This window comes from Lissotriton helveticus, chromosome 10, assembly GCF_964261635.1.
Source record: "Lissotriton helveticus chromosome 10, aLisHel1.1, whole genome shotgun sequence".
NCBI lineage: Eukaryota > Metazoa > Chordata > Amphibia > Caudata > Salamandridae > Lissotriton > Lissotriton helveticus.
In genome coordinates, this window is record NC_136071.1 from 575,729,505 (window position 1) to 575,757,083 (window position 27,579).

The 27,579-nt window shown below is 50.3% G+C and overlaps 1 protein-coding gene across 4 annotated transcripts in view; it reads right to left on the bottom strand.

Moving 5' to 3' along the window:
• The window catches only part of USP7 (ubiquitin specific peptidase 7), a 1,709,027-nt gene that overhangs the window by 1,148,606 nt on the left and 532,842 nt on the right, over window positions 1-27,579 (bottom strand). For all 4 annotated transcript variants that reach the window (XM_078663105.1, XM_078663106.1, XM_078663108.1 and 1 more), the window contains one exon: window positions 15,215-15,295. In XM_078663105.1, coding sequence (XP_078519231.1) covers window positions 15,215-15,295 — 81 coding nt within the window. The remainder of the gene's footprint in view (window positions 1-15,214; window positions 15,296-27,579) is intronic.

The following is a 27,579-nucleotide window of genomic DNA, read 5'->3' on the forward strand; positions in this document are numbered from 1 at the left end:
TCGTCGGGGTGGGAGTCCCCGGTATATAAAAAGAGTAATGTCATATAGACATATACATAGCAATAGGCCAGAGGCCTCTCATTAGTAACATTTCCATGTCCTTTTGTAAAAAGGCCCAAACTTTGGCCAAGAGCCAATCAGATATCACCACCCTCTAGAACCTTCCTGAAAGGAGCGCTAGTCCCTCCGATTTTCATAAGCACCTTGCTAAGTAATACTTACTGAGAGAACCAAGGTGAGCCCTTCCAGGGGAGGTGGGTGGGTTGCATGTGAATCTATGAAAGATACCAATACTGGATAACTGCAGTTACAGGTAAGTAACGCATTTCTTATCCAGTATTATGGGTATCTTTCATTGATTCACATGCCTGAATCAGAGTAGCAAGCAATCACCAGCACATTTCGTATGGTACAACATGTAAAATCACACGATATAAGAATAGCATTTGTGAAACATAACAAGTACCAAAAACAAAATAATAGAGAAATGTGCAAGTAGACAGTTGGAAGGTGGGATGAAGAAAGAAGGCTCACCTCTAGTGAAATAGATGACGGAGCACAGCTTGTCCCACTGCTGCATCTTTGCATCAAGTTCAGAATCCAAGCAGTAGTGCCTGGTGAACGTATGTGGTGTCTTCAACGTCGCCGCTCTGCATATGTCGATAATGGGCACTCCTGCAAAGAGCGCCATTGAAGTGGAGACCGCTCTGGTTGAATGAGCTTGAACTTTAGAATGCAGAATGCAGAGGATGACCCGCCTGTTGATGGCAAAAAGTAATGGCTACAGAGATCCAACGAGAAATGCTCAGCTTAGTCAAAGGAAGACCCTTTCTGGGCCTGCTGAAGGCGACAAAAAGCTGGTTGGATTTCCGAAACTGTTCTGTTCGGTGAATGTAGAACTTCAGACAACGTTTGAGGTCTAAAGAGTGGAGAGACCTCTCTGCTGCGGAAAGTGGATTTGGGAAGAAAGTCCGCAAGACTATAGGTTCATTCAGGTGAAAATTAGACGGAACCTTGGGGATGAATTTAGGGTTGGTCCGTAGGATAACTCTGTCCTGTTTGAATTGCAAGAAAGAATCCTGAATAGAAAAGGCTTGCAGCTCACTTTAACGCCTTGCTGATGTGAGCGCTAGCAAGAGAGCGGTTTTCCAAGACAGGTATTTGATGTCGGCTCTGTGTATTGGCTCAAAGGGATGTTTCATCAGTTGAGCGAGTACAATGTTTAGTTGCCAGGTGGGTGGTAAAGCTCTCACCGGAGGGAATGTTTTGTTCTGAACAGGCCCTTTAAAAATTGCTTAACTATTCTATCGGACCAGAGGGAAGTACCAGATGACGAACGCCTGAAGCGAGATATGGCAGCCAGGTGGACTTTAATAGAAGCATGGGCCAATCCTGAGTGCACCAAATGAAGCAGGTAAGGTAGAATTTGTGCAGGTGTTGATGAAAAGGGGTGTATCTTGTTTGCTTTACACCATACACTGAACCTTTTCCACTTTAGAGAATACGTCTTGTTGGTACTGTCAGCCCGAGCCCGGGCTAAGACTGCCCTGCTATCTTGAGGAATTTCTAGGTTTTGAAACTCTCCTAACTCAGGAGCCAAGCCGACAATCAGATGCTGGATCCGGATGCTGGACTTGCCCCTGGTTCATTGTAAGGAGAGTCTGGCAAGGCTTGAACAGAATTGGCGGTTCGAGCGACAGGAGATGAAGCTCTGTAAACCAGTGTTGGCGCGGCCACGCTGGTGCTATTAAGATCAGGGTGCAATGCTCTGCCTTCACTTAACGGAGGACCCTGGGAATCAGGGGAAATGGAGGAAATGCGTACGCAAAGATGTTGCACCATCTGATCGAAAATGCATTCCCCAGTGATCCCTTCTAGGGATGCCAGCTTGCGTAATGTAGGCATTTTGCGTTGTGCTGTGTCGCAAACATATCCAGGTGAGGCCTGCCCCATCGGGCGAATACAGAGCTGAGAAGTTGATGATCCAGCTCCCACTCGTGCCACACGGAACGTTGCCTGCTCAGAGAGTCTGCCAGGACATTGTCCGTCCCTGGGACGTACTCCGCCCGAAGGGAAATGTTGTGCTGAAGAAGCCATTTCCAAATTCTTTGCGATTCTTGAGACAACGACAGAGACAGAGTTCCCCCTTGTTTGTTTAGATAGTGCATTATATATAGTGGTGGTGTTGTCTGTTCTCACAAGCACTGGGGAATCTTTGATCCTGGGCAGGAACGCTTTTAATGCCAGGTAAACTGCCCTTAACTCGAGGAGGTTTATGTGCAGTTGCTTCTCTGCAAGGGACCACGCCCGTTGATTTGAAGCTCCTGAAGGAACGCCCCCCAACCTTCCAAAGACGCTTCTGTAGTTATCACATGTGGCGAGACTGGAAGTATGAACAAAAGGCCCTTCCGTAGATTCTGTGGATGAAGCCACCAGTTCAGAGCCTGGACAATGGTAGGAATTATCCAGATGACGTCAAAGGATCCCCTGCATTGAATCCACTGAGCTGATAGCGCCTCCTGAAGTGGACGCATACGAAGGCGGCAGTGTGGAACCAACAGGATGTTCGAGGACATCATCCCTAACAAGGACTTGTACAGGCGCACCGTGATGGACTTTTTGGATTGAATCCGGGCGGCCAAGGTCCTTAGTTTCACTTGGCGTTCCTGTGAAGGGAAAGCCTATCTGAGTAGTATCCAGGACAGATCCGAGGAAAGTGACACTGGGACGGCTGAAGACTTGTTGTAGGACGACTGGTTTTGCTGCTGTCTCTGCTGGTACTGGGGTTTGTATTGCTGATTTGAGCCGTACGTGGATTTGTACCCCTGATAGGCGCCTCTAGAGGACTGACCTCTTCCTCTGGAGCCCCGAAAGGAAGGATTTTTATATTGGAGAGAACCTAGAGCTTTTGCGGTATCAGTATCTTTTTTGATACCCTGTAGCAGCTCATCAATGTGCTGTCCAAAAAGAAGCGGACCATCATACGGCATGTCCAATACCTTGGTCTGAACCTCAGGCAGGAAAGATGTTGCCTTAAGCCAACCTTGGCGCCTCAGGTCTGCAGCTTCTGCCAGCTGCCGGAACCCCGTGGATGCGATATCCATCGCCACATCAATTATCTCAGAAGCGGAACGCTCGCCTTCAAGGAGAATCTTCTTCGCCTCTTCTTTCTGCTCGTCTTCAAGCGAATCCAAGTATGGAGCGGTATCTGCCCACATTTGACGGTTGTACCGACCCAACAGTGCTAAAGAGTTTGCTGCACGCACCGTTAAAGCTGACATGGACGGAAACCTCTTCCCTATGTTGTCTAGCTTTCGACCCTCCTTATCTGGCGGCGCAGCCAATGGAGCCGATGGATTGTTTGACCTGCGCTGCCTGGGTAATCACAGAGTCTGGCTTTGGATGGCCAATAAGGCAAGCTGGGGCTGTGTCAGGAGCTTTATATTTTTTTTTCCAGTCTGCGCAGCACCGGAACCAGAGATAAAGGGGTTTGCATTATTTTCTCCCCTTGTTTCCAGATGTAATCAATTATGGGAATGGACCGTAGAGCCTTTTGGAATGGTTCCTTAAAATCATAAAGGAAGCAATCCTGTGGTGTTGCCGTTGCACAAGTTACTACTTGTGTAACGATATATCTGTATGAGACATTAGTTAGTGATAGATTCCTTACCATAGAATATCACCAGGCGTCAGACTGGATCCGGAAAATTTTGCATAGCAATACCCCTGCGCGCCGGCAGGCGTCGTCCGCGGCTCCTCGTCCGTCGTCGGCAGCGCCGGAATGACGTCTGAGTACTTAGACGCCGCCGACGTCAGTTCTGATACACAGCTTTTCCACACCAGATACGCAGAGCCATGATAGAACTAACACTGGTGCCATGAAACTAGGGTCCTGAAAGGGGATGACCTTAACCCTAGATATCGGTTCGCAGAATGGGGAGGATGGGTGGGTCGGTAAGAAATCTATCACTAACTAATGTCTCTTACAGATATATCGTTACACAAGTAGTAACTTGTGCATCTGGAAGAGACACGTTAGTGATGGATTCCTTACCTTAGAATAGATACCCCAGCAATACCAACCCGGGTGGTGAGTCTGCGAACCAATAATCACACCAGAAAGTCCTGGAGGACGGAACAGCCAAAGAAGCCATCCCTCCGGACTTGGCTGTCCAGGCAGTAGTGTCGTGCAAACGTGTGCAGCGAGGCCCATGTAGCTGCCTGGCAAATGTCCTGCAAGGGCACTCCTCGGCCCAGGGCAGTGGTAGTTGCCGTGGCCCGAGAGGAATGAGCCCTCAATCCAACAGGGGGCTCCTTAGCCAAGGAGTAACACACCTGGATACACAAGATGATCCATCGAGAGATGGTCCGCTTGTGCACCGCCTTTCCCTTCTTAGCGCCCACGTAACCAACAAAGAGTTGGTCATCCACCCGGAACTGGCGTGTGTGATCCAGATAGTAAGAGACCATGATGCACTGGGCCAGGGTCAGACTAATTTGCATGTAGCCAGGTTCTGAACTGGGATGGTGCAGTGAGCTAAAAAACGGTGATGGATCAAGCCCTGATCTTTTGACTGGGTAGGAGTGCTCTGCTTAATTCAGATACTCTGTCCATCACCACCCCCTTTTTGAACCAGATAGTAAGAGAGCGCACGTTTTGGGTCCAGACAGTGGAGCCTCTCTTCCTCTTTCGAGGGATGCGGAGGCGGAAAGAAGGTGGGCAAAGTAATGGGCTGCCCGATGTGGAAGGCCGTGACAACCTTGGGCAGGAAAGAGGGTCTCGTCCGCAACACAACCTTGTCCGGATCAACAGAAGAAAGGAGGTGTAGAAGAAAGAGCCTGGAGCTCACTCACTCTCCTGGCAGAGGTGATGGCAACCAGGAAAGCAGTCTTTAAAGTAAGAAGACGGAGAGGACAGTTACGGAGCAGCTCAAAGGGAGCACACATTAGGTAAGTAAGTACAAGATTCAAGTCCCACTGGGGCATCACGAAAGGAAGAGGAGAGAACATGTGTGTGATGCCCTTCAAAAACCTATTTACAATTGGGGACTTGAACAAGGAAGGCTGATCAGGTAGCCTTAAGAAGGCGGAAAGGGCAGAAAGGTAGCCCTTTACAGTGCCCAGAGCAGAGCCCTGCTGGGCCAGAGAAAGAAGGAAGAGGAGAACCTCAGAAAGGGGTGCAGAGAGTGGATCCACAGCCTTTGCTGTGCACCATGCCACAAATCTGTTCCACCTGCAGGCGTATACCGACTTTGTGGAGGGACGCCCGGCTGCCAGAATGACATTACAGACTTCAGAAGGCAAGTCAAATGGCCTCAACTGCCGCCACTCAATCTCCAAGCTTGTAGGTGGAGACTGGACAGGTTTGGGTGGAGAACTGTCCCCTGCTGCTGCGACAGAAGGTCCTCCCGAAGAGGCAGACGAATCGGGGGATCGACTGACATGCTGAGTAGTTCGGGATACCAGTATCTTCGTGCCCAGTCCGGAGCCACAAGGATAACCTGGGCCCGGTCGCGCCTGATCTTCTTCAGCACTCTGGGCAGAAGTGGTATAGGCGGAAAGGCGTACAATAGACCGCAACACCACTCACGACTAAAAGCGTCTGAGCGAGTGCCGCCTTGGAAATTCCAACGCGCAGAACTGATGACATTGCGCGTTCTCTTCTGTGACGAACAGATCTAACTAAGGCTCTCCCCACTGCTGAAAGAGGCCTTGCGCCATGTCCGAGTTCAGATGCCATTCGTGATCCATCATGAACCGACGGCTGAGTTCGTCCGCCCTGGCATTCAAAGAACCTGCCAGGTGTTGAATCACCAGGGTCACGCCCTTATGTTCCAGCCACTGCCAGAGGCGCAGAGCCTCCTGGCATAGGGTCCACGACCCAACCCTGTTTGTTGCAGTACCACATGGCGGTGGTGTTGTCCGTGAACACCTGCACTACACTCCCCGGGACAGAGGGGAGGAATGCCTTCAGTGCTAGACGGATCGCCCGCAGCTCCAAAAGGTTGATATGGAGCCGGGACTCCGCCGGAGACCAGAGGCCTCTGATCTCCGCCTCTCCTTTGTGGCCTTCGCAGTCCTGGAGGGATGAGTCCGTCACAACCACGTGCTCCGGGTGGGGTAGGGAGAGGGATCTGCCACCGACCCAATCGTGGTCCGTGAGCCACCAATGCAACTGTCTTGCAGTGCCCTCTGAGAGCAAGACATGATCGGACAAGTTGTCCTGATGCTGGGCCCACTGAAACGTCAGGTCCCACTGCAGAGCCCGCATCCGCCACCGGGCGTGATGCACCAGAAGGATGCAGGAGGCCATCAGCCCCAGAAGCCGCAGCGTCAACCTGACCGAGACTCGGGATAAAGGCTGAAAGATCAGAATCAGAGCCTGAATATCCCGAACCCGCTGTTCGGGAGGATAAACCCGAAACTGCACCGAGTCTAGAACCGCTCTGATAAAGAGGAGCTTCTGAGAGGGACACAGGTGCGACTTCGGCACGTTGATGGAGAACCCCAGCAAGTGCAGGAGGTCGGCCGTAGTCTGGAGGTGGCTGAAGACTGTCTGGGGCGAGCCCGCCTTCAATAACCAGTCGTCGAGGTAGGGGAAGACTGACACCGCTAACCTGCGCAGATGAGCTGCGACCACCGCCATCACTTTCGTGAACACCCGTGGGGCACTGGTAAGGCCGAAGGGGAGCACGGTAAACTGAAAGTGCTCGTGGCCTACCGTGAACCACAGGTAACGCCGGTGGGCCGGCAGGACGGGGATGTGAAAATAAGCGTCCTGCAAGTCCAATGCTACCATCCAGTCTCCAGGGTCCATGGCAGCTAAGACCTGAGCCAAAGTCAGCATCTTGAACTTCTCCTTACGGAGGAAGCCGTTGACGTTCCGTAGGTCCAAGACAGGGTGTAGGCCCCCTTTGCCCTTCTTGGGTACTAGAAAGTAGTGGGAGTAACAACCACAACCTACTTCTGGCCCAGGAACGCACTCGATGCCCCCTTGGCCAAGAGGGCCGTGACTTCCTCTTGCAGAAGTTGCAAGTGATCCCACGACACGCGGTGGAATTGCGGTGGCAGGGCTGGAGGGGTCGCCTCAAAGGGGAGGGAGTAGCCCCTTCGGACGATTTGCAGCACCCACCTGTCCGACATGACAGTGCGCCAGTGGAAGAGGTGATGGCGAATCCTGCCCCCCACTGGCGTCACATGGGCCTGAAAACGCGGACTAGGAAGGTTTTGAGGCAGGTGCTGCGGAGGGAGGTGTGGACTGGCCTCGCAGTTTTCCCCGACCGCCGCCACAGCGGTTTCCACGGCCGCCATCGCTCTGTTGAACATTCTGCGGTGCGTGGCTGGTAGCACGTGTGGGGGCGCCCCTTCCCTGGCCACGAAAGGAGCGAAAGGCACCCGATTGCTGGCGTGTGGCCGAGAGGCCCAAGGACTTTGCCGTAGCCCTGGAGTCCTTAAAACGCTCAAGCGCATGGCCTGCCTTGTCACCAAAGAGGCGACGGCCATCGAACGGCATGTCCAGAAGAGTGGCCTGGACATCGGCCGAAAAGTTGGCAGACCTCAACCAGGCGTGGCGTCGAACCACCACCGTCGTTGCCATCGCCCTGCCCAGTGAGTCCATGGTATCCAGCCCACACCGGATGGAATATCGCGCTGCATCTCGGCCCTCCACAAGGGCTTGGGCGAGTTTAGCCCGGACCTCCTCCGGACATTGTGGCAGCACGTCCGCGACCGTGTCCCACAGGGTGTGGGTGTAGCGGCCCAAGAGGCATGCAGTATTGACAGACCGCAGTCCCAAACTCAGGGACGAGAACACTTTCTTCCCAAATTGTTCATACCTCTTGGATTCCCAATCGGGCGGAGCCGCCGGGAATGCGGTCTGGGAAGTGGAGGCCTGCATGACCAGGCTCTCGGGGGTGGGATGGGTTGACAAAAAGCAAGGGTCGTCTGGGGCCCGGCGGTAGCGTCTGGCCACGTTCCTATCCACAGGCGGCCCTGTGGTGGGCTTGGACCAAGCGCCCACAAGAACGTCACACAAGGCTCATTAAACGGCAGCAGAGGCTCATTGGAGCTTGCCTTCGGTTTAAGGACCTCAGTGAGGAGGTTAGTCCTCACGGCCGCGACAGGGAGCTCAAGGTTTAAGGCCTTGACCGCCCTCATCAACAGTACAATGTAAGCAGCCCCCTCCTCCGTAGCCACGGTGGGAGGGGAGACAAATCCAGTGTTTGGTGAAGTGTCAATTCCACTGGCCTCCCCAAGCTCATATGTCCAGTCCTCTTGAGACTGGCACTCTTGTACCAGAGGGTCCACAGACCCCTCCCAATCACCTTCGTCACCCATCTCCTGCAGAGCAGGGTCAGCAGACGGGGCAGTCTCATGGAAATAGAAATCTCCAAAGGCCGTCGGAAGCAGCGCCAGATCCGGACCGAAGGGAGGATTCGGGATGGCGTCCATAGTGGGCGCCGGGGGCGACACCCGCAGGGCCGGCGCCGGTGAGGTCGACCGGCGACGACCCGGATCCGTAAGTGGATCCGGCGAGGGCCTGCGGCTCCGGGACCGAAGCCGCCACCCGGCGGCCCCGGGGCCGAAGCACCCGGCGGCCCCGGGGCCGAAGCACCCGACACGCTAGGCCCTCCAGCCGGGGCCGCTGGGCCCGGAGGCGCCACGGGACCTGGCCGAGAAGGGAGGGACCTCATGGCCATGAGATACCGCTCGACCTACTCTGGCGTCGCGTCATGCCCAGGGACCCGAAGGTGTGGGGGGCAGGGGGCGACGCTTGCGACTCCGTCGGAGCCACGTGGGTGGTGTCACCCAAACTCCCTGGCCGTATCGTGCGAGCGTCGGGGTGAGTCGGAGGAACGACGACGTCTCTCCAACCTCATATGCCTCTTACCTGAGGACTTGGATCCTGACGACCGATGTCCACTCCCGGAGCTGCGAAGACTCCGACCCCGCGACCGGTCCCTCGACCTCCCCTGGGACCGGGAGCGGCGCGGGGCCGACTGCCGGAGCTCGAGTCGCTTGCGGGACCGCCCCCGCCTAGCTTTAGACGTCAGGGCCCGGCAGTCGGAGCAGGTGCGGTTGTCGTGGTCGAGGCCTAAACACTTCAGGCACCGGCGGAGTCGATCGCACTTGGAACAGGGTTTGAACCCGGGAATCCCTACTGGCACAGTCGGAGTCGAAGACTCGAGTAGAGAAATAATCAAAAGATCAAAAAGTTTAGTAAAAAAATGACTAAGGGGTAGAGCTTCTCCGGATCTGCGCTAGCTGGTGCGGAAAAAAGAAGAACTGACGTCAGCGCGCATGGGCGGCGTCTATGTACCCCGACGACGTCATTCCGGTGCTAACGACGCCGACGACAGACGCAGACGACGCCTGCCGGCGCGCAGGGGTATTGCTACGCAAAATTTTCCGGATCCAGTCTGACGCCTGGGGATATTCTAAGCTAAGGAATCTATCACTAACGTGTCTCTTTCAGATAGAAGGTGCATTGTGTGCTTGTGGTTTAGAGACAAACTAAAGACATTGTGAAGTCTGTCCAGGGGAACAAGGCATGACATTAAGAGCCCTTTCTGAAGGGCATTCATTCCATCACCTTGCACACTTGTTCGTTCTCCAGAGTCGAAAAGGAAGACACTGTGGAGTCCCATATGGGTGGGGTTAGCGGACAGACACGCTCCTCTTTGACTGTCTCTATAGAGCACTTATCGAGGGTGGGGGGTGGGGGGGGGGGGGGGGAACAAGGACAGGTATCCAAGTCTCTTCTCTATTAATGAAAAGCAAGAGTCCTGTAAACCCATTAGTACCCATTCCAAACAAATGGTGGAGGAAAACAATACATTTACAATGGAGCTGGGGCCCAAGGAAACTGCTAACTAAGGAAGGAGTACCAAAGTATTTTGAATCTTGTGGCTCAAAACAGCTTCTCCAAACAAAAACAACTTCCAACGTCCAAGCCCAACAGTAGAAGTCAAGAGCATGTTTGACAATAGTCACACCTATGAACATTTATCTTCTGGTAATCAGCTAATGAAGATTTTAACACTTCATTGGAGGAGATCTTCAACCTGTCTTTAGGAAGTACATTTATTCTATACCTGAGAACCTCAACGTTCAATGCCACCAGAAACCATTTCAGAACCATGTTAACTGCCCTAAGATCCATCAGGTTTTTAAGAGAGCAGTTAGTCTTGTACCTGCAGATTAGCAACATGTGCTCCACAGCCAAGAATTAAGTGACCTGTGACAATCATAGGTTACAGTACCAACAGATAACATGGAACCATTCACACTAGATTTGTCAACAAGTAGGACTGAAAAGCGGCTGCCTAAAGTGTCAAGCTCCATGTGCAGCCTTGCGGGTCTATATATGGACAGGACTACTGGAATTATGTAGCAAGAGAGGGCCAAATTATGCAGCAAGGCCGAGTAGAATGTGTCAAGAAAAGGCAAATTATGTGATGTAATAAGGCACACTTTGTAATAGTATTACCTCATTATGTAATCATTTTTACACTTAGGAACACTCTTAACATAGTCTGCACCTCAGTATCCATTTAATATCCAAATATAGCATTGAGCATCAGAAAGGTGATGAGTCCAGATTTGCTAAAGGCCTTCCACTGCACGAAAATATGTATTGTCAATTGTTTTCGAAGTATTAAAACGTTTGCGCTAGTAACCATTTCATTTGTTAAAATCAGCCAATTATGCAGCAGATCTATTGTGTGGCAAATGTAACAAATCAGTAATTATGCGAAAATCACCACAACCACAAAATCACAATTCCAGTGGCCCAATTTACCAATAAACACATAATGGCACTGACCCAGGGAGTTACTTATTTTCCTTAATGTAGGATAATGCAGCAAGTATTAATTACAAAAAAACTAAGCCAAAGTGTTTTGCAAAATATACTAAGCGTACTAGCACCCTGGACCACAACTTCCTGAAATGTGATCAAGTAAACGACAGGTGAAACTCCAATAGGTAGAATGGGTGAAGATGAACGATGGGAGCTTTTCTAAGTGTCTGAAGAGCAGCTATTTGATTTAGTCAAACAAAAACTGTCACCATAGAATCGTGAACCATCTTTCCCCTATATTTCTCATGTGGGGTAGGAGCATAGGGTCTCCTTCGGAAAGGTGCGCATGGGAATTACACAGGCACTTTTTAAGAGAGTTGCAAAACTCACAAAAGTTTTGATAAAATAAGGCTCTGGTGCTGCAACAGGCTGGCAATGAAACCACTTGAGTAAGCTGAAGCACAAATGGTAAAACAGTACGAGAAGGAGGTATTGCAGAACTATGAAAATCAAATGGACCTGGCCGCAAGAAATCAATATTGATAGTTCGCCTTCACTTTTTTTTCTTTCAATAACACTAAAGATGAACTTGTCCTAGATGTTACATGTAGGAGAGTGGGGTCTGCAATCCCATGGCCACCCCAGATCAGATTTTTGCTTTTTGCTTCACTGGTTTACGACTTTCCCTGGCTGTGGGCCTGCTAATCAGACCCACAGCCTAGCTGTTCTCACTCTAAATTACAACCATGTACCCTAGGTGCAGTTACCAATTGGTACTGGGCCACCTTATCAGTCCCTGTACAGTATACCTTACTTATCCAGGGCATAGGTGTACCCAGGGCCTACCAGGGGCTGCAGCATGTATTATGCCACCCCTGGCTGGCCACCCAAATGTGACACAACTGGCTGCACGACAGCTGGGGCAAGGGGGTGTAATCACGCTTTGCTTTAGATATAGTGTTCCTATATCTAACCCTAAAATGGACACATATATTCCTATCAGTCACTCCTATGGCAGGCCTTATCAATCCTGAAGGCAGAGTGCTTGGAATTATGTGAGATGGTGCTCTGGCATGAGCTGAGCCCGTTTGCAGCTTGCGGAACCAAGTCCTTATAGCTGTTCCATGATAACGCTATACCATATACCCTTAAGTGCATTATAATCCTCGCGGTTAAATGCTAACTTTGGCATAGCATTATCAAAACATGTAGAGTAAGGTGTCATACGAATTGGAATACTAACCCCTCGCCAATTCTGGCGACGGGGTTAGCATTCCACCCTTCTCGAGGGACACGACATGTATGTAACTGCAAACCCCGGTTAAAGTTAACTCTAGCCTCAGCATCACAAAATGGATGCTGCCACCACAGACACAAGTCTGACCTCCTGCTGCTGGGAGTCCTTCCAGCAAGGGAGACTCAGACAAAGGGTTTCCTGCCTTGGGAGGTGCTAGCACCACCCCAGACAGGATTTTGTGTATTAGGTAGGCCAAGGCTAAAAGGAATGAGACATGCCTGGGGCACACAAGGTGCCCTGTGCATACACCGGTTCCAACCAGTTGCTGGGGCACTCCAGCCCCAGCTCTGGCGGGAAACTGGACAAAGGATAGGGGGTGTAACCACCCCCCTTCCTGGTCCCACCCAGGGGAGGGACCTAGTCGTAGTGCAGCCCCCTTTAGCTGAATAAAGGTAGGAGCTGGTCCCATTCCAGATTAGATTACTCTTGACAACTTCCACGAAGAACTCTTGACCTTCGACCTCCTGAACATCCCAAGACTGAAGAATCTCCCCTATGATCAGGGAGTGACCATCCTGCTTCACAGGCACCATCAAGCTCCTGTGCGGTTTGTTGCAAAGTCCTTCCATCCCGGAATCCGACGACCCAGCTCGACAAGACCCGGACCTCCAGACCTCTCTGACCTCTACCCACATCCACAGCACAGCTGGGACCCGTGGGTGCGACGAGCAACGTGGAGACGGCCATCTTGAAGAAACCTGCCCAGCGCTTCCAGCACGACCCCTGAGGGTTCCTCGAGGGAGTGCATTGGGGACTGAGAAGCCCCACACCGACGCAGCTCCAGCACCAAAGACCAGCCCCCCAGCATCCCCGTGATCTGCGTGGGGCCCTTTTGCCTGGTTGCTGCCCTTCCTGTTGTCTGGTCACTTGCCGGCTAGCTTGTGACCTCGGAGACGACGACCCGAAGATTTCGACACTGCTAGTCTGGTCCCCCAGACTGGCCCTTGCTTCCTTGTGAAAGAGAAGCACCCCGGACCCTCCTGGTCCACACCAGACGCCATCTTGGTTCCACCGCGTGGCTTGCATTAGCCAAGGCCTGTTGTCCAGATGGACGATCCGACACCGCCAACAGCAGCAGACTACGTGGGACAGCTTGTGCCTCCAGCCTGGTCGTGAAGAGCAGCTCCTGGTCCGCGCAGCTACAGAGAGAAGCGACCCTTCCTTCACCTGAACGCGGCGACAGCATCTGGTTCCCTCCTGGTTCCAGCACCGTCACTGGCTAGTGACCAAGACTGTCCCCTTCCCTTTCAGGACTTCCTTCTTCCTAGTTCCATCCTTGGAACCACTGGACTCCTCCATCTGGCTGCCTGCCAGCAACTCCTTGTTTCAGCCCTATGCACCCGCAGCCTGTGGGTTAGGTAACTAAAGCTTCTAGGTGCTGAAGTCTGGGTCCACTATCCTAGTGTCCAGGTCCACTGTTTTCCCTCCATCCAGCCGGGTTCGTCCAGAATCCGTAACTTTGTAAGCTGTAGCATCCATAGACGTTGGTACGAATCTCGCGTGAGAGTTTCCACTCTGCACGTGAGTCCCGTGGGCCTCCTGCTCCGTACTTACCTAGTTCGTAGCGTAGTCCCAGCGATCCTCCAGCCTCTGGATCTTCTTACAGTATTTTCCTTCCTTGCATTCCATTGTTTTGAGTATATGGTTTGCCGTGCCCCTCAGGCACACTTGTAGATATTGTGCGAACTCGTATTTCTTTTGTAGTATTGTCATGTGCTTAGCCCTCTGACCTCAAAGAGTTCAGAGGTGTTGTTAATAATAAATATATCGTTTATTTTCATAACAACCTGTGTGGTGTTCTTTCATCTTGTATTCAAGGGGTTATATTGTGGTAAAACAGCTGGCTTCACATGCCAAAAGAGTTTAGCCTAAAGACTGCTTTTGTCCACGCTACTAGGATAGCTGGTCTATCAGGTTGACTTGCAACCAATCCCCATAAGGGTTGTTTGGACTGATACAAGGTGATCACTAGAATTAGTGAGCATCATATATCAGGCCAACTTCTCACATTACACATGATATAATCTCTCTAGACCGAAAGTATGATGATGACCTTTGACAGAGGATCTTCGTTTTAACAATTGACCACAGTATTTTTTTTAGGACTAAGAGGATGCTGGTTCCCCAGACCCATTTAATCTCAGCAGCATACAGGAGCATGGATTCATTTTCCTAGATTAAGAGATTAGAGAAGAAGATAAGCAGAAAGCAGAAGCTACTTTTGCATCATCTACCTGTTGAGCAGGTACAGAAAAAGTCTCATCTGGTGGTCTTGCAATGACTGTTTAATTTCACTGGAATCTTGGACCATTCTCCTTGGCATTTCAAGCATAATTGACACCATTAAGCATCATAAGTGTCCATCCAGAGAGACGTGATGGACGTCATTGACTTGCCTCCCTCCTCCCCATTATTTGAGGCACTAGATTGAATAAATTTCTACAGAACAGTAGCGAAAAGCCTGCAGACAAAACACGCCTGAAAAGCAGCTTAAGCCCTAAACTGTGAATTCTCCGGTTTAGGAAAACAAATTACTATAGAAAACCCAACGTAATAGATAGGCATAGCCCAGTGGTAGAGTACAAAATGACTTCAGCGAACAAGAACGGAGTTCTGGAACCTTAAAGAGTGCATATTGTAGCGACTGTGTAGTCTTGAGAGTTTGAGTCCAACAAGAAATTTGTGTTGATTTTCCTGGGTTTAAAAAAGCAAAAGGAGTTAAGGTTGTTTTAAAAACCAAGGCATCTTATTCTTACTAATGCAAATAAATATGCTTTTTTGAATTATTTATAACCGGTTTCTAAACGGTATCTGAAGTAAAAAATAAAGTGTTCGAGAATACAGAAAAAGATAAGATTTAGTGTCCTTGCATATTAGAAAATATTCTATTTAAGAGTGGTATAGTTTAATCACAGTAAAATGCAGGAGAATATATTGCAGGAAAGCAAATAGCAAAAGTAACAGTAGCTGGCAATTACGGCCGTCTTTGCATTGCAGGAGAGTGAACTAATGATTGATGCATATTACTCTGGGATAAAACGTGAAAACTGAGATAATCATATTGGAAAGACCACCATTAAGTAGTACGTTCAGAAATACAGTACATAAATACATACCGTCATTTTCCCTCTGAATAACTTTGGTATCGTGCCTTCAACACAGGTGCCTTTCATTTTATTTTCCACATTATCAAGCAACTGCAATAAACGTGTACTTCGGTTACTAGACTTAATTCCAAAAGTTAACTAGCAAATATTTTAATGAAGGCATTTAGAGCAAGCATGTCAGTGGTTAGAAAAAATTGAACTTTGCAAATATCAAAGGGGCTAAATCTTGCATGCAGCACAGAGGAAGAGATTAGGGAGACAAAAAGAGTTGTTTAAGATGAAGCATATTGTAACAATCACAGTAGCAGCTCTTCACGAATGGAAAAACATTTAGAGCCTATCGAAACCAATGAAAAATGTGAATTCAAGCATGTTAAACGTACTTCACAAGTTCCAGAATGTTTTCATTGTGGCAATCGTCACTCAATCCAAATCTGAATTATACATTGAATTGGTATTTTGAAACATTTGTAATGGATATGTTGGGAACAAAAAACAGAAAGAGGTAGATAAGGAGTATCGCACAAGTTACTACTTGTGTAACGATCTATCTGTAAGAGACATTAGTTAGTGATAGATTCCTTACCTTAGAATATCCCCAGGAGTCAGACTGGATCCAGAAAGGTTTGCTAGCAGTACCTCTGCGCATCAGTAGGTGGTGTCATGCGGCTCAGCGTCCGTCGCTGGCGTCGTAAGAGCGGAGATGACATCACGGAGACTACTTAGACACCATCCATGCGCGCAGACGTCAGTTCTGTACACGAATTTCCGCACCAGGAAATAAGAGCCATGCAAGAAACTGACCACTGGTGCCATGAAACTAGGGCCCAGAAAAGAATGACCTTAACCCTAGAAATCAGTTCGCAGAAAGGGGAGGATGGGTGGGGTGGTAATGAATCTATCACTAACTAATGTCTCTTACAGATATATCGTTACACAAGTAGTAACTTGTGCATGTGAAAATATGCATCCTGCACGTCCAATGCAACTATCCAGTCTCCAGGGTCGAGGGCAGCAAAGACCTGAGCCAGAGTCAACATCTTGAACTGCTCCTTCCGCAGGAAGCGATTGACGTTCCTGAGGTCCAAGATGGGGCGCAAGGCCCCCTTGTCCTTCTAGGGGACCAGAGAGTAGTGGGAACAACCACGTCCTACTTCTGGCCAAGAAACGCACTCGACGGCCCCCTTGGCCAAGAGGGCCACAACTTCCTGATGAAGAAGCACAAAGTGATCCCCTGACATGCGGTGGAACTGAGGTGGCATGGCTGGGGGGTAGACTCGAAAGGGAGGGAGTAACCCATCCGGACGAGTTGCAGCACCCACTTGTCGGAGGTGACAGAACGCCAGTGGGGAAGGTGAAGTCGAATCCTGCCGCCCACTGGCGTGGGGTGTGTCCCAAAGCTGAGACTTTGAAGGCTTTAAGGCGGATTTCGCAGGTACGGAGGTGGACTGTCCTGCCCACTGCACCGCCCCAGGGGCCTCCACGCCCCCACGCCAAGTCTGGTTCTGCGCAGGCTTCTGACAATGAGCGGGCAGGGGTGCCCCGCCCATGGCCACGAGGAAGGAAAAGTAGACGTGGCCGGGCACGTGGCAGAAAGGCCCAAGGACTTGGCCGTAGCCCGAGGGTACTTGAAACGCTCCAGCGCACTGTCGGCCTTATCACCAAACAGGCGAGCGCCGTCAAAGGGCATGTCCATGAGCGAGCACTGGACGTCCAGAGAAAACCCGGTAGATCTCAGCCAGGCGTGGTGACGAAGCGCCACAGTAGTTGAACGTGCCCTACCGAGGGAGTCAGCGGTGTCTAAGCCACAACGAATGGTGAATTTAGCCACATCCTTACTCTCGGCCACAGCCTAGGACAGCACAGCCTGAACCTCTTCCGGGCACTGAGATAACACTTGAGCAACGGTATCCCACACTGCGTGGGAATAGAAGGCCAACATACATTTGGTATTCACCGAACGCAGCCCCAAGCTGGCCGATGAGAACAACGGCTTGCCGAACTGCTCCTGCCTTTTAGAGTCCTTATCGGGCGGAGCCGTGGGAAAGGCACTATGGGATGTTGAAGCCTGAAGGGACAGACTCTTGGGCGTCGGATAAGTGGGCAGAAAGGGAGGGTCACCCGGCACCGGGTGATGATGCCTGGCGACGTTCTTATTCACAGGGGCCCCTGTGGCCGGCCGCGACCAAGTGCCCAACAAGACGTCAGTGAGGGCGTCAAAGGGCAGCAGTGGCTCCGATAAGGTGGACGCAGACAGGAGCACCTCAGTGAGATTAGTCTTTAGGGCCACCGTGGGGAGATCAAGGTTAAGGACCTCAGCTGCCCGACGAAGCACCGCCGTCTACGAGGCACCTTCCTCCATAGTGGGCGGGGGAGAGGCAAACCCCGGATCAGAGGAGACGTTGAGGCCGCCAGCCTCTTCCAAGTCGTCCGCCCAATCCTGCTCAGAGTCACACTGACGAGCAAGAGGGTCCTTGAATAAGTCGTCCACCTCCACTGTGGGTAGAGTAGACAGCGGCAGGAAGGAACAAACTGTGCAGGGAATGGCGCCAGCCGGGGAAGAACCAGCGCCGTGTCCCAATTCGTATCTCAGGCAGGGACAAAACTGGCAGGGAACCGGGGCAGAGGCGGAACCAACAGCATTCACTGCAGTGCGCCAGTCTGAGCCGAAGGTGGCGCTGGGGCCGGAACCGGCAGTCTCGGACCTCGTGGCGCCGTGACCGGAGCCAATGTCGCAGGATCCTGCGGCGCCAGGCCGCTGGCGGCAACGGGGCTGCCGGTGGAGTAGACGGTCCAGCAGTATCCTGACACTGGGCCCAAAGGCGCACCAGCGGGAGCCCGAGGCCTAAACAGGCGGTCAATGGCGGCAATAAACTCTCGCATCTGTGCAAGAGTTGCCGACAGACCCAGGTGAGGTGGGTAGGCCGCAGGATTCACAGGCTCCCAAGTCGCAGGGGCCGAACCCCTGTCTCCCTCGTCTGCATTCGGGGACCGACGGGGGGACTTCTTTTTGTGTCGTCTCTTACCCAAATCTGAGGGTGAAGACTTGGAGCCCGAGGAGCAGTGATGGTGGCCCCGCGAGCGTTCTCTAGAAGGGCCCCTGGACCGCGAACGGCACTGGGACGAATGCCGAACATCAAGAAACTTCCGGTGCCGCTCCGTCAAGGCCTTCTGGGCCATGGCCTGACAGTCCAGACCAGATGTCGTGGTCACGCTCTAGGCGTAACAGACAGACGTCGTGGGGGTCCGCCACCAACATATTGCGACAGGCAGGCCCCACAGGACTTAAAACCAGTCATCCCTACATGCACCAGAGAAGACCAACAAGAGACAAAAAGTCCCAAAATAAATAGCCAAAAAGTGACTAGGGTACGTGCTCTAACTGAATCTGCACTTACTGGCACGAAAAAAAAGACAGACGTCAGCGCGCAAGGAGGGCGCCTAAGTAGTCTCTGAGACATCATCTCAGAACTCACGATGCCAGCGATGGACGCGGAGCCGCATGACGCCACCTACTGACGCGCAGAGGTACTGCTAGCAAAACTTTCCAGATCCAGTCTGACGCCTTGGGATAGTCTAAGGTAAGGAATCACTAACGTGTCTTTCAGATCTGCGCAAATGAGCTGCGACCACCGCCATTACTTTCGTGAACACCCGAGGGGCACTAGTACGGCCGAAGGGGAGCACGGCAAACAAAGTGCTCATAGCCTACTGTGAACCGCAGGCAACACCGGTGGGCCGGCAGGACGGGGATGTGAAAAATGCGTCATGCAAGTCCAATGCTACCATCCAGTCTCCAGGGTCGAGGGCAGCCAAGACCTTGAACTTGTCCTTCTGGAGGAAGCGATTGACTTTCCTGAGGTACAAGATGGGCGCAGGCCCCCTTTCTCCTTCTTGGCGACCAGAAAGTAGTGGGAACCACCACCACGTCCTACTTCTGGCACAGGAACGCGCTCGATGGCCCCCTTGGCCAAGAAGGCTGTGACTTCCAGCTAGAGAAGCGCAAAGTGATCCCCCGACATGCGGTGGAATTGAGGTGGCATGGCTATGGGGGGGGCTCGATGGGGAGGGAGTAGCCCCTTTGGACAATTTGAAGCATCTACCTATCGGAAGTGACAGAACGCCAGTGGGAGAGGTGATGACGGTCAGCGCCGATCCGGCTCCATGTCCCAATTAGGGTCCAAACCCAGAGTAAAATTGTCCAGAAAACAGGGCAAGGGCGGAGGTGGAACGAATAGAACCCATCGCAGCGCCCGGAACAGAGCCGCGGGAGGCACCAGGGCCGGAGCTGCTGGCAGATGACCTTGAGGCGCCGGGGCCAGAGCCGCCGGCGGAGGACCTTGCGGTGCCGGAGCCGCCAGTGGCGCTGGTAGCGGAGCCAGCGGCAAGGGAGGGCCCTCAGCTGGGAACGTGGGGCCGGAGGCTCACCAAAGTAAGCCCAAGGCCTGAAAAGGTGGTCCATGGCAGCAAGAAAATCTTGCACCCGGGTCGGAGTCGCTGTCGGACCCGGATAAGGTCGGTAGGCCGCGTAACTCACAGGCTACAACAAGGGGGGGCCGCGGGTACCTCCCCCACGGCCCCCTCGTTCAGAGACCGACAGGGGGACGTCAGAGAGTGTAAACGCTTCTTCGACTTCTTATGATGTCTCTTACCCGATTCAGAGTGTGAAGACTTCGACTCCGAGGAACGATGATGGCTCCGCGGTCGGTCCCTCGATCGATCCCTGGACCTCGAACGGCAAGGAGACTATTGCCGGGCCTCCAGCAGCTTACGGGACCACTCCCACAAAACATCCGGAGCTATGGCCAGGCAGTCGAAACATGACCGGGAGTCATGGTCGCGCTCGAGACACTCGAGACAGACGCCATGGGGGTCGGCCACTGACATCGTACGGCGACAGACCCCACAGGATTTAAACCCAGGCATCCCTACGTGGCACCATGAGTCAGACTCAAAAGAGAAGTAGACAAAAGTCTCGAAAAAGTTAGTAAAAAAGAGACTAGGGTACGTGCTCTAAACGGCTCTGCACTGGCGCGGAAAAAGAAACGTCAGCACGCATGAGTGGCGCCTAAGTCTCCGTGACATCACCTCGGCGCCTACGACGCCAGCGACGGACGCAGAGCCACACGACACCACCTACCGACACGCAGGTGTACTGCTGAAGAAAAACTTTCGGATCCAGTCTGACGCCTGGGGATATTCTAAGGTAAGGAATCTATCACTAATGTGTCGTTCAGATAAAAGTTTACAGACTCACTAGGGTAGTGATTATAGCACTGTAAACTTCAGAACTTAAGTTCATATTTGGTACCTAGAGATATAGATATATAGAGAGAAGGAATATGCTACTTACCAGTATGCATCTGTTCTTGGCATAGAGGGCTGCAGAGTGGTACATTTATGAATAGATCGCCATCTGGTGTTGGGCTCGGATGATTGCACTTTGTTTTTCTTCTGGAGAAGTCTTTGTCGTCATAGGTGACTCCTCCTCTCGGTGTTAGTGCGCATGGGCATCGGCTCCATCCTTAGATTGTTTTGCCATAGTAGGGTTAGATGGAGTAGTGTAGTATAGTACATAAAGATATGCCCATGTAAATGTATCTAAATAAGATAATGTTGGGACAGACACAGGTTTCCGGGGAGGCAGGGAGGGCATGTACCACTCTGCAGCCCTCTATGCCAAGAACAGATGCATACTGGTAAGTAGCATATTCCGTTCGAGGCATATGGGCTGCAGATGGTACATTTATGAATAGATTGTACAGCAGTTACCTCCCTAGCGGTGGTCACCAGTGTCTGTCGCAACTGTCTGAAATAGAGTTTTTAATACAGCTTTGCCCACTCTGGCTTGTTGTGCAGCCTGTACATCAACACAGTAGTGCTTTGTGAATGTATGTGGTGTAGACCAAGTTGCTGCTCTACATATGTCATCTAGGGGAATGTTCCCTAAGAATGCCATAGATGCTCCTAGTTTTCTTGTGGAATGAGCTCTAGGAGGAACAGTTAATGTTCTTTTTGCTTTAATGTAACATATTTGTATACATCTTACAATCCATCTTGCGATGCCTGCTTTAGAGATAGGATTGCCCTTATGTGTTGGGGAAAATGCTACAAATAGTTGTTTAGTTTTCCTGAAGTCTTGTGTTCTTTCTATGTAGTACAAAATGGCTCTTTTAACATCTAGTGTATGTAGAGCCCTTTCTGCCACCGTCTGTGGCTTTGGAAAGAAGACTGGTAATTCCACTGGCTGATTGATGTGGAATGCTGAAATTACTTTAGGCAAGAACTTTGGGTTTGTTCTAAGAAACACTTTATTCTGGTGTAACTGTAGGAATGGTTCTTGTATTGTTAATGCCTGTAATTCGCTTACTCTTCTGAGTGAGGTAATAGCTATAAGGAATGCCACCTTCCATGTAAGGAATTGTATTTCGCACCTATGCATAGGTTCGAAGGGTGGCCCCATTAGTCTGGTGAGTACTACGTTGAGGTTCCAGACTGGGGAAGGTGGTAATCTTGGTGGAATGACTCTTTTAAGACCTTCCATGAATGCTTTTATCGCTGGTACTCTGAACAGTGATATGCGCTGCCTGTTTTGTAGGTATGCTGCTATAGCTGCTAGATGTACTCTGATAGATGTGTACGCTAGATTACATTGCTGTAAGTGTAATAAGTAGCAAATAATCTCCCTTGTCGATACGTCTAGAGGGTTGATATTGTTATTAGTACAGTCTATAGCAAACCTCTTCCACTTAGCTGCATAGCATGCTCTGGTGGTTGGACGTCTCGCTTGTTTAATTATTTCCATGAAATTTGGGGGGAGATCTAAGTACCCAAATTCTAGGATTTCAGGAGCCAGATCGCTAAGTTCAATTGAGTTGGATCTGGGTGCATTATTTCTCCATGGTTCTGTGTAAGGTGCATGGGTAGAATTCGTAGCTTTTGATGTGGCACTTGTGAGAGTTGCAAGAGCGTGGTGAACCACGGCTGTCTTGCCCACGTGGGTGCTACTAGTATCATGGTCATTGAATGTTGTTGCAGTTTCCTGACCACTAATGGGATTAGTGGGAGAGGGGGAAAAGCGTATGCAAATTTGTTGGACCAATTTATCCATAACGCATTGCCCTGCGACAGGTGATGTGGGTACCTGGACGCGAAGCTTTGGCATTTTGCGTTCTGATGAGTGGCAAATAGGTCTATCTCTGGTTGTCCCCATCTTTGGAAGAATGGCTGCAGTATTTGTTGGTGCAGTTCCCATTCGTGTATTTGTTCCGACTGTCTGCTTAAGATGTCTGCTATCTGGTTTTGAACTCCTGGTAGGTGTTCGGCTAACAGATAGATGTTTTGAGGAATGGCCCATCTCCAAATTTCCTGTGCTAGTCTGGATAATTGGAGAGAGTGCGTCCCCCCCCCTGTTTTTGAATATAATACATTGCTGTCATGTTGTCTGTTCTGATCAGGACTGCTTTGTGGATAACATGTATCTGAAAGGCTTTCAATGCTAGGAACACTGCCAGTAGTTCTAGATAGTTGATGTGCAGTGTTCTTTCCTGCACACTCCACCTTCCTTGTACTGTGTACTTGTCCATATGTGCTCCCCATCCGGTGAGCGATGCGTCTGCTGTTATTGTCACCTGTGGAATTGGCTCTAGGAACGACCGCCCCTTGGTAATGTTTGTTCTGTTCCACCACTTCAGAGAGCGGTGTGTGCGGTCGTCTACCAACACCAGATCCGTAATCTGCCCTTGAGCCTGATTCCACTGTGTCGCTAAGCATTCTTGTAGCGGACGAATTTGTAGTTTTGCATATGGTATTAGCAGTATGCAGGATGACATCATGCCTAATAGCTGCATGAACACTCTTGCTGTTAGTGAGTGTTGTGGCTGAAATCTCTGAATGATTGTAAGCATTGCTTGGACCCTGACTGGGTTGGGGTACACTTTGGCTTTTTCTGTGTCTATAGTAGCCCCCAGATATTGTTGAACCTTGTTTGGTTGTAGGTGTGACTTTGTGTAGTTCACCGTGAACCCTAGCTGGTGTAGTAGCTGAATTGTCTTTTGTGTGTGTTGCAGACACTCCTCTTGCGACCTGGCTTTTATTAGCCAGTCGTCCAAGTATGGGAAGACATGAATTTGTTGTCTTCTTAGGTGAGCTGCTACCACTGCCAGGCATTTTGTGAACACCCTTGGTGCCGTCGTGACACCAAATGGAAGGACTTTAACTGATAATGTTGTCCTTCTACCACAAACCTGAGGTATTTCCTGTGGGCTTTGTGAATAGGGATATGAAAGTAAGCGTCTTTTAGATCCAGTGTAGAAAGAAAGTCCCCTTTCTTCAGTAAAGGAAGTACTTGTTGGAGCGTGACCATGTGGAAATGTTCCGAATTTATGTATGCGTTGAGAGGTCTTAGGTCCAGTATTGGCCTTAGAGACCCGTCCTTTTTGGGGATTAGGAAGTATAGGGAGTATACTCCTGTTCCCTGTTGGTGCTGTGGAACCTTCTCTATGGCATGCTTTTCTAGCAGTGATATTACTTCCTGTTTTAATAGTGTCAGGTGATCTTGTTTCATTGGACGCTGTTTGGGGGGGATGTTTGGTGGGGTAGCTGTGAGTTCTAGGCAATAACCATGTTGGATAATTTGTCTTACCCACTTGTCTGATGTGATGTTTTCCCAGACAGGTAGGAACTGTGATAGGCGTCCCCCTACCGGTGTTATATGGTCTGGGGGAAGCTCTATGAAGTCACTGTTTTGGGGTTGAAGAGTTGCGGTTGTTGTTGTTTCCGCGACCTCTACCCTTGTTGTTGTTACCCCTGTATCCACCTCTAGAATTACCTCTGGGTGATGTAGGTGTAAAAGAGGTTTGCTGTTGGTTTGTACCTGTACTTTTGGATCCTCCTCTATAGGTGGATCTACGAAAGGAACCTCTTTGTGTCGGCTGTTGCAATGCTCCCATTGATTTAGCCGTTTCTGTATCCTTTTTCATCTTTTCTAGGGCCTCATCTGTCCCTGTGCCAAAAAGTGTTTTCCCATCAAAAGGTTGGTTCAGTAACGAGGTTTGTACCTCTTGTTTGAACCCTGACACTCTGAGCCATGCATGTCTCCTTAACATGATGCTTGTATTTGTCGACCTTGCCGCAGTTTCTGCCGCGTCTAGGGCGCACTTTATTGAAGTGTTAGTAATTAACTTCCCTTCTTGTATAAGTTGATCAGCTCTCTTTTGATGTTCTTTAGGGAGATGTTTGATGAGTGTTTCTAACTCATCATAATGCGCTCTGTCATACCTTGCAAGTAGTGCTTGCGTATTAGCTATGCGCCAACTGTTTGCCGCTTGGGATGCTACTCTCTTGCCAGAGGCATCTATTAGTTTAGACTCTTTGTCAGGAGGTGGAGCTTCTCCTGTAGATAAAGAGTTTGCTCTCTTGCGAGCGTTTGTGACCACTAGTGAGTCTAGAGGAATTTGTCCCTTAATGTATATTGGGTCTTTTGGAGCTGCCCTATATTTTTTATCAATTCTTGGGTTCAATACCCTAGCCCTCACTGGGTCTTTGAATATCTCTGATGTATGACTGAGAAGGCCCTTTAGCATTGGTAGTGTTCCTGATGTTCTTTGTGCAGTAGGTAGTGTCTCTAATAAGAAGTCCTGTACTTGAGGTTCTGTATGTAGGTCTACCTTATGAAATGTTGCTGCTCTAGTAATGAGTTGTGCAAACCCAGTATTGTCATCAGGAGGTGAAGGTTTTGAGGGATATGACTCAAGGTCGGTATCATTACCTGATCCCACATTATACTCCTCCCATGGGTCTGCCTCCTCTGGGATTGTGTCCTCATCATCCCCAGGGTGTCCCCCCTCCCCTGTGTCACTCTCTCCATCTGTTGTAGGTGTAGATGGACGTGTGGGAGGAATATCTGGCCTATTGTGAGGAAGAGGCGAAGATGGTGTGTGAGGTTTGGGAGAAGGGGGAGGAGTTGTATTCGTCCCCATTGTTCTCTTCTTTGGATGAGCCTTGTCGTCCAAATGTTCATGTTTCCTCTTTTTAGGTAGTTCTGTGGCTACCTTGCCAGTCTTTGGGTCAATAAACAAAGTCTTTTGTTTAGGATCCGTTCCGTGTTCCTGTGTCGGTACCGCAGTTTTCGGTTCCGAAAGGTGTTTTTTCTTTGAAATGTCCATTTGTATTTTCGGTGCCGAAGTTTTGTTCGGATCCGACTTCTTCGGTATCGAAGATGTCCCCGGTGTCGAGGGTGTTTTCGGCGCCGAAGCGTGCTTCGGTGTCGACATGGACTGCTTCGACTTCGAGCTTTCCTTGACCTGGTGCTTCGGTGTCGATGTGGTCTGTTTATCGGAACCAGAACCACTATGATGGGGGACCGAGTGTTTCGGTTTTTGTTTCGTTGCCTGGCTCGAAGGCGGGGCGTTGGAAACTTTTTTCGGTTGTCTGACCGGGCTCGAGGGCGGGGTCGACACCGTGCGGGGTCTGTTTTTCGGTAAAGGGACGTCGTCACTCATGGTTTGTTGGACGTCGATTTCCTCGACGTCGGACTCGTCCGCTTCTGACCCCGCCTCGTCGGCCTCTTCTTCCTCCTCTTCTGGGTGCTGGTCCTCGAACAGCTCCGGGATTGCTTGTGACTGCATTCTCGATACCTCGTGTCTTCGGGCTCGACGGTTTCTAATCGTCGATTTTGACGAGAACGCTGCACAGGCCTCACAGTCCCTGGATTCGTGTTCAGGGGACAAGCAGAGGTTGCACACCTCGTGTAGGTCCTTGTGTGGGAACTTAGCACCACACGTTGGACATTTTTTGAATGGAGTCCTTTCCATGGACCCCGGGCTGGACTACGTCTAGTTTCTCGTAGTCGTCGTCCTTCGAACCGCGTCGGTATGGAGTGAAGTCGCGTTCGATAACGATACCGTCGATTTGGAAAGGAATACGCGCCGGTTATAACCTTCTTTGTTGAAGTCGGTCCGGAGCGCTTCGATCCTCATCCGAACCCGATGGCGGAAAAAAACAATCTAAGGATGGAGCCGATGCCCATGCGCACTAACACCGAGAGGAGGAGTCACCTATGACGACAAAGACTTCTCCAGAAGAAAAACAAAGTGCAATCATCCGAGCCCAACACCAGATGGCGATCTATTCATAAATGTACCATCTGCAGCCCATATGCCTCGAACTGTTAATTACCCAGCATCTGTGATTTACATCCTTAGCATAAGTCTGCCATCTAGTTTTGGAAGAAATCTTTCGAGTCACAAATTATAGTGACTCCTCTTCCTTGTATTGCACATGGTCATCTACTCCATTGTCTGATTGTTTCTAGTTTGGCAGGTGAGAATGGAGTGAAAGGTTTGCAGTTGCTATAGAGAGGACCATGTAGTGAATTTATGTATGATAAATGTATATAAATGCAATACAAAAGTCACGGGGGAGGAGGGTGGGCGCATGTGAGTCTACAGCACTATATGCCACAAACAGATGTTTACACGGTAACATTGACTGTTTGATGGCATTTGTGGCTGTAGATACACATGCATAGACTAAAATGCAGTTCTCCCTGTAAAAGGTGATTAACTTGGTGCATTTGTATAAAATAGGGTACGAAGTACTGCTTGATCAACAGCCCACCTCTCCCTGGAAAAAAAACTTGATTCCCATCTCTTCCATTTCCCAGCTTGAAGCGCCCATCTCACTTTTAAGTGCGAAGATATCCCCCTTTCTTAACAACCTCCAGAGGAGTTCCTTGCTCCCGCGCCCAAATAAAGCCAACCACAGTTTGTCCTCCACAGACATCGCCAACTTACTGGCTAGCTAAAAGACTAAACGCCAATCCCCCTCCACTTTCCTCTCCTAATAATTCTACTCAATTCACTATTCAGACCATCTCTTCTGTCAGAACTAACCAGCTTTTTCTTCTTCCCTGGCACCCTTATACAAGAATCTTATCCCTATCTCTCTTAACAGCCCAAACACCCCCCTCACCATAACAGTTGCGGCAGAGCTGCATTGTTTGCTCCACAACTGCAGATGTGCAAATACAAACTGGAAATTTCTGACACTATCACCCACTACAATCTTGACATGCTCTTCCTCACTAAACCGGATTTAATGACTCCTCATACTTTTGTTTGATCTTCTGATACGTACCGACAAGTCTATCCTCAGAAACGACAGAACAGACAAAATAGGGGGAGGTGTCGCTATCATCTTCAGAAACTCCCTTCAAATTAAAGCCTTTCCTACCATATTCTTCCGTACATTCAAATGCCTATCCCTAGAACTTAAAGTACATCACGGCTCACCCTTTAGGTTCCATGCCATATACCACCCGCCTGGAAACTGTTCTTCCTTTTTGGAGGAACTCACCGACTTCATCCGTGACC